The sequence below is a fragment of the Pogona vitticeps genome, chromosome 3 (assembly GCF_051106095.1).
Source record: "Pogona vitticeps strain Pit_001003342236 chromosome 3, PviZW2.1, whole genome shotgun sequence".
Taxonomy (NCBI): domain Eukaryota; kingdom Metazoa; phylum Chordata; class Lepidosauria; order Squamata; family Agamidae; genus Pogona; species Pogona vitticeps.
The window spans coordinates 3,902,746-3,910,399 of record NC_135785.1 but is presented as its reverse complement, the minus strand read 5'-3'; the positions used below and the strand labels follow the sequence as shown (position 1 = coordinate 3,910,399).

The 7,654-nt window shown below is 45.9% G+C and overlaps 1 protein-coding gene across 4 annotated transcripts in view; it reads left to right on the top strand.

Moving 5' to 3' along the window:
- Positions 1-5,857: 5,857 nt before the first annotated feature.
- The window catches only part of RUBCN (rubicon autophagy regulator), a 47,949-nt gene continuing 46,152 nt past the window's right edge, over positions 5,858-7,654 (top strand). For 3 of the 4 annotated variants that reach the window (XM_078389711.1, XM_078389712.1, XM_078389709.1), the window contains exon 1: positions 5,881-6,944. In XM_078389711.1, coding sequence (XP_078245837.1) covers positions 6,901-6,944 — 44 coding nt within the window. In that variant the 5' untranslated portion in view covers positions 5,881-6,900. Of the gene's footprint in view, positions 6,945-7,654 lie in introns of all 4 variants that reach the window. The other variant, XM_078389710.1, reaches the window with a different exon arrangement.

Here is a 7,654-nt window from a genome sequence, read left to right as displayed (position 1 = left end):
CCAACCCTGAGTGATGGCAACCCTATGAAGGAGCCACCTCCAAAAGGCCCTGTCCTCAACCACCTTGCTCAGCTCTTGCAAACTCAATCCTGTGGCTTCCTTTAGGGAGTCAATTCATCTCATATTTGGTCTTCCTCTTCTCCTGTTCCTCCAACTTTTCTCAGCATTGTTGTCTTTTCTAGAGACGACAATGCTGAGAGGAACCCAAAAGAAACATCCACAAACTTTGGGAATTTGAGGTTTGTTTTTATTTCATTGGGCTCATTCCTTGAGTGTGACAAATCTAATGTCCCTAACAGCAAATGTCCCGTGAAAGAGAGTCTGCCACCTCCCTCTGGGGCCATCCAGGCCACTCTCAAACAGCACTTACTGTCAAGACATTCTTCCTAATGTCTCAGCAAAAAATCTCTTTTCTTGTAATTTGAACCCAACTTTGCATTCGTGCATCTCATTTTCCTGGCAAAGAAGTGTCTTCCACCACTTGGGGGAGGAACTTCTGTAGAAAGAAGATTCCCTAAGCATATTGTGTCGTTTGACCCACTAATTTCTATTGAACTGTTGTGTTTCTATGTTGTGTTGTTCTCCATCTGTATATGAAAAACAAAAACTCAGTTGCCTAAAAATGTGTATAGATGGGGTGCAGGGGGTTGCTTCTTTAACCAGCACACCTCAATCCCATGTAGTACAGTATTTCAGAAGTAGGAGCCAGTGTAGCGGAAGGAACTTCAGACAACGACACAGGAGATCGGGTTTTAAATCTCTTTTCAGGAGGGGGAAGCTGTGTTAGCATCCCTCCAGAACACAATCACACATGACAACCCCACAGTTTCCCTAGTATCAACAAATATGCTGCTCTTTTGCAATTTATTTTATTTTATTTATTTGGGATGTGGTGGTGCTGCGGGTTAAACCGCAGAAGCCTCTGTGCTGCAAAGTCAGAAGACCGGCCGTCATAAGATCGAATCCACGTGACAGAGCGTCGCTCGTCCCAGCTCCTGCCAACTTAGCCATTCGAAAACATGTAAAAATGCGAGTCGATAAATAAGGTACCACCACGGTGGGAAGGTCATGGCATTCCGTGTCTAGTCTTGCTGGCCACGTGACCACAGAAACTGTCTACGGACAAAAACGCTGGCTCTACAGCTTGGAAACGGGGATGAGCACCGCGCCCTCGAGCCGGACACGACTGGACTAAATATCACAGGGAACCTTTACATTTACCTTGTTTTATTTATGGACTGCCTTTCAAACTTTCAGAGCTTTCTAGAATACATCATGTTTCAAAATCTTTTAAAAGAGAGAGAGAAGGAGAGATTTTTTTAGAGGATTATTTCATTTCTGTAGCATCCAGTAGCAAAAAGTCTGGGGGGTTCATCAAGGTAAAAATACAAAATAAAAAAGTGTAGCAAAGCATACAAATCTGTAGTGATTCTGATTAATAATGGTGATAAGAGCAATAGCAGTAATCATGAGAAGATTGACAAAATGTTTTTGAAAGTGTTTTTAAAAAAGCAGAAGAGGTTACAAAGAGTGCCCTTCCATTATTCCAATTATAGTCCATTTTATTTAAATATGTCTTCTAGTCTGAGCCCTTGCCCAAGGCAGGAGACCTCACACCATCCCGGACCTCATAGCCTCCCAGATGGATGGCTGTCCAATCTTTTCCTGAAAATCTCCAGCAATGGGGCACCCACCCCATCGGGAGGCAAGCCGTTCCACTGCTTCATGCTTCTCACCGTCACAAAATTCCTCGTTTCCAGGTTGGATCTCCCTCTGATGGGTTTCCACTCATGGGTTCTTGTCCAGTTAAACTGTAAACTGCTCAGAAAGTGGTTTCTGGGGTGGTATATAAGCAGCACACTTTGCCTTATCTCTGCACTATCAAAGCAAAAAGCATGCTGAACTTTCCAGCTGTTGGGCGATCACTCTGTGGATTATGTCTTTAATTCTTTGTTTATTCTTTGTATCGATGCGATGCCCTCCCTCCATCTTATACAAAAATTTAAATGGAAGCAAAAATATATATATTTAAAATTAAAAATTACAATCCTTCCAAGAATCAACAAATCAACAGTAACATAAAATCAGTATGGATAGTGGAATCAAAACACTTTTTATTATTTAGTTATTTATTTTGTTTCCATGCCACATTTCTTCCAAGGCTGAGCCCCAAGGCAAGTAAACCCGAGTCCCAAGAAACATCTACGGCCCACCTTGTGACGATGAAGATGGAGAGGAATTTTGAAATGTTACTCTTTTGAACGACAGTCACCCACTCTTTGACTGGCCGGGGTGGCTGGGGGACCTTTGAGCGGAATAATCGAAACCAGTTACTTTTCAATGATCAGAAGGTAAGAGTTCGTTGAACGCGTGGTTCCCTACTTCCTACTAATAGAAAGAAGCAGGAGAAACATCACCACGGCCACCAGAATGAAGCAACACGCAACTTCCCCGAAACTCTCCCGGTTGGCCCCCCGCTTGATAGGACAAGTAAGGGAAGAGGGTTCCCCCACGCTTTTCTCCCACTGGAAAGAATCAGCCAAGAAAGGGGGTGTTCCTCCCCGGAGGCAAAACCCATGTTTACACGCCTCACAGTTCTCACTTTTATGGGGGCCTTCCAGAAGGTCTTCTGAAACCGGAGGAGGCAAAGGCAGGAGGACTCTGGATTCTCGGTAGCATTTTTGGAGAATTTTCTGAACCAGGTTATGGAGGACAAACACGACGGTGTCGTCACGGAAAGAAGGTTCCTCATACTTGGGACTCGCACAACCATTACACTTCTGTCCAAACACACGCATTTTCACCTGGCCTGAAGAACAGTCCATACGCACGTGAAAGACAACGGTCGCCTGCGCTGATTTCCAGGAACGGGAACAACTTGAACACTTAAACCTGATGGGAGAAAAGAAGACCGATTATCCGTGGGTCCCTGAGAATTCAAAATGGGCACAAACAGTCTGTAAGAGATGATGACCCCCCCCTCACCAGGCGAGATTTTAAATATGTGCAGGAAGGACTTTGAGCTGCACCTGAAAGGGAGTTACTGGTAGAGCTGCTAACATTGGTATAAAATCTGAGCCTTAGAGTTGGAGATGACATATCAGCTGGTGTGTGGCAAGAAGTTTTAAAAGTCGTGCCTGGAAGGAAAACATCATTTGGCTTCTACTTCAAGCAGCAAAAATATTTTGGACCAGAATTAGTTAGTAGAGTCATCAGGGTAAGCTCAGACTCACAGCTGGCCCTTCCTCAGTCTCGTTATGTGCTATCCAGTCCCCTTGGTTGGTCATACAGTAGGGTCCACTGTATCTGTGGTCATTGGTGACAAGCTCCCCACCGCGGATGCTGAAAACATGGGTTTCGGTGTCTGAGCAGGGATTTGAACACAGGTCTCTGAATCCTGGTCCATGACTCTGTCTACTCCTCTGTACGCACCTTGACTTTCTAATACACCTCTCCTGGCAAACAGGTTTCTCTGCTCGTAGCAATGCCATCCATGCGGCACCTGGCTGTTTTCGAGGTCTTTGGTCAACGTCCACTTGTCCCATGGTTTGTATTCGGCTATTTTCTTCTTAAATTCTGATTCCCAGTTCAGCATATTGCCAAGTTCCCCTTTCAGGTCCTTTCAGCCACTTTTTGAGCTGCTGTTTCCCAGCTCACAAGAAAAGGCACAAACCACTTTGTACGAGGGTCCACCTCTTTCCTTCAGCTGCATCCCTTTTCATTTCTATTTGATTTTTCTGCTCTTCAGCTCCCAAACAAACGCTAGAGGAAGAGGAGGAGGAGGAATGAAAGCTGGCGATAAACGAAACCGCAAGGCGGATATGTGTTGTTTCAAACACATTTCCTCCTCTTTTTCTGCAATTGCTTTAGTTGTGTCCTTGGCATTCTTGCTCAAATGTCCGGCCTTTCCTGCCCGTGCAGGTAAGCCCAGCAAGCTTCTTTGTGTAGCTGCAGCCATTACAAAAGAAGCTAAAACAATATAAAATAATCCAGTACATTGCTCAGCTAAAAGTCTGCCAAAACTAACATTCTAGCAACCACAATTGGTTCAACTTTCAAAATTAATTAATTAATTAATTAAACCAGTTCACCATCACAACAAAACCTCCTTCTTAAAACTGTCACCCTGTGTTTGCCAACCGTGGTTCCCCAGATATTCTTGAACTACAACTCCCAGAAGCCTTCACCGTTTGCTGTGCTGGCCTGGATTTCTGGGATATGTAGTGCAGGAACATCTGGGGACCCAAGGTTGCTCTAAATGAAAAACAGGCACCCTTTTGGGAAATATACATTACTCTATACCCCAGTAAAAAGTGTATCAGGTACGTCCCAGATCTATTGAATGCAAGATCTAACTCTTTGAACACAGTTACTCTTGGGTTCTTATAAACTGGGCAAACAAGTAACGAGTGAGTCAGGTCCTCAACTACATCTTAGATCCACCTGAACAACCCCTCTCCTCCGAAGTAAACTGTTTATACAGTCCTTCAACCACTGCAGAATTCACAGACTGGCACTATAAAGCTGTGGAAACTTGCCAGTTACAATCCGTGATGGGGAGGTATATAATCTCCAGGCTTAGAAGGAAGGGATCTCCAAAGGCCAGATGCAAGGGAAAGGTTATCAAGAGACAAGTTATATATAGGTTTCTCAGGAGATAGATAAGGTGGTCAGGAACTCCCATTTCTTTGAGGACTTGCTATAGTTTGTTGTGGTCCACACAGTCAAAGGCTTTTGCATAGTCAATGAAGCAGAAGTAGATGTTTTTCTGGAACTCTCTGGCTTTCTCCATAATCCAGCGCATGTTAGCAATTTGGTCTCGAGTGCCTCTGCCTCTTCGGAATCCAGCTTGTACTTCTGGGAGTTCTCGGTCCACATACTGCTGAAGCCTACCTTGGAGGATTTTGAGCATAACCTTGCTAGCGTGTGAAATGAGTGCAATTGTATGCTAGTTGTAGCATTCTTTGGCACTCTCCTTCTTTGGGATTGTGATGTAGACCGATCTGTTCCAATCCTCTGGCCACCACTGAGTTTTCCAAACTTGCTGGCGTATTGAGTGTAGCACCTTAACAGCATCATCTTTTAAGATTTTAAATAGCTCAACTGAAATGACATCACGTCCACTGGCCTTGTTGTTAGCCATGCTTTCTAAAGACCAGTTGACTTCACTCTCCAGGATGTCTGGCTCAAGGTCAGAAACCACAGGATCTGGGTTGTCCTGGACATCTAGATAAATATTTTATTTTTTTCTGTTCTCATTCTCCCAATACTCTATTGGACTGGATGTCCCTTCCCTTTTTTGGCGGTTGCCCTGGGACTACTGTGCAGGTTGCAAAAGGCCCCACAGGCTGGCTCTCCTGGGATGCACGGGGTGGTTGGTGGTGGTGACCAGGATTTGAACTCCCAACCGCTGGTTTTATCACCAGATCTCTAAACCACTGAGCAATCTAGCTCTTCTGATTACAGGGACTCTCATGGAATTAAAATTCAGAGTTTATATGCCGTGTGTAGAGGCTTCCCCCATTTACTGCAGTCAAAGCAGTTGCCATGACAGCCAGATTTCCCCGGAAATTCCCCCAAGCCGTTTCCGCTTCGCCCCCTTCCCCACTCGATGAGCCTCTCTAGGCAAACCACACGCTGGCAAGAAGAGGAAGGCAATCCTCTCAGGCGCCGGCTCTTGCCGCGTTGCATCCTGGGGAGTGTAGTTTCTCTAAGAAAACCCTTCAGTCGCTCTGCATGCTGGGTCCTTTTGCGTGTGGCTTGGCTGGCTTATACACGGGGTAGGGAAGTGGTGCATGCCGGGAGTCGAAGTCTTTGAGGCCGGGGCCGGAGGTTCAGGCGGGCCTGCTGGGAGTTGTAGTTCTCGGAGGCGGGGCTGGGTTCGCTGCTGCCGCCTCGGCCCGGGGGATGGCCGGCGAAGAAACCGCCGCGCTCAGTCGGGGTCTCGGTCGGGCCGGGACCGGGAGGGCGGCCGCGGGGCTCTGACGGCCGCCTCCCGCCTCCGGGGATGGAGGTCGGGGAGCAGGAGGAGAGCAGGTGAGGAGTGGGAGGGAAGGCCGAACCGGAGCGAGGATTTTGGGTCGGTGGGGCTGAGGCGGGTCGGTGGGGCTGAGGTAAAAAAGGAGGAGGAGGAGGAGGAGGCCCCCGGGGTGCTTCATGGGCCCAGTTTGGGGGTGCTGGTGGAATGAAAGGGGGGTCAGGGGAAAAAAGTAGCCCAGGACATGAAAGGAAAGGTAGGGAAATCGTTTAAGATTTTTTTTAATTTAATATATTTTCCCCCCTTTACTCCGCCTTTTTCAAAAAAAAAAAGGGACCCCAGGCGGCTTAACGCCCCTTGAAAGGCAAGATTTAAAGCGGAAAAACAAGGAAAGGGCACTTTGAAAGACAAAGGTTTAAAACTTCCCTGTCAGGCCAGGTTTAAAGGTAAAAACCACGAGGGCACGAAGCTTTCTTCGTTAAAAAGACAATATTTAAAGAATGAGGGCAGTGGAGTATCAAGAGGCAGCTGCCACCTTCATGGAAAGGAGAAAAAAAAAACAAAGCCTATACACAAAGGTGGCTTTCATCATGAAAAACGATATTTAAATAGAAGGATAATGACTATAAAGAGGCAGCTGACATCGTTGAACGACAATGTTTAATGATGAAAACAATGAGGATAAAGGGGTGTCATTAAAAGACAATGTTCGAAAGTGAAAAACAGTCTACCTAAGTATAGAGGTGTTTTAAAAAGGCTCCAACCCATGGCACACTAAAAGACAATAAACAAAAGCAGCACCTAAAAAATACAGTCAAAGCAGGAAGGCGCAGCCATCCATTTAAAAACACGGGGCTGAGGCAGCCACAGTCCTTGAGGGGAAGCTGACCTGGAGAGAAAGGTTTTCGTCTACATGCAGAAGGATGTCAAAAATGGGGCCGGCTTGGACTCCTGTGGAATCCGTTGGGTAATAATGAATAATTATTATAAAGTAATAATAATACTTTGGAATTGGTTTGAATGAATGGCAGGGTCATGCATGCCCCCATGCTATAAAAATCAAAACAGAAAGGGTTCGGAGCACCTTCATGAAGATGAAATATGTTTTAAGCAGCCATCCTGAAAATTGGCATGGAGCGAGAGGGCATTCTGTTCTGTGTTGGGCATCCTCGGTTCTACGGTCAGGCCAGGGATTGGAGACTTCAGCCTAGGCAGCTGGCAGAAAACACAGAAGCCTTTGGAAGGTGCTGTAGATTTATCAAAGCTGTAAAGAGGTTCTTGGATTGAGAAGGTTCACTTAAAAATATTTATTTGTTTATTAAATGTATACCCTGCCCATCTAGACGCAAGGCTACTCTGGGCACCTAGCAATAAAAATGGAATAAAAACAGTATAATAAAATAAAAAACAACAATAGTAATATGGTTCAAGATGGGGGGGGGAATAATCAAGTGATGACAAGACAGAAAGCCTGCCTAAAGTCCCAGGTCTTAAGTTGGCTTTCAGAAACACACAGTGAGGGAGCCAGACAGATCTCTGGGGGCAGACTGTTCCAGAGGCGAGGGGCCACTGCTGAGAAGGCCCGGTTTCTTGTTCTTTCTCTCTGTGCCTCCTTCGGCGTTAAGCCCCTCAGCCGCCCTTCCTGGCTAGAACAAATGATTCGGGTAGATCTAGGTA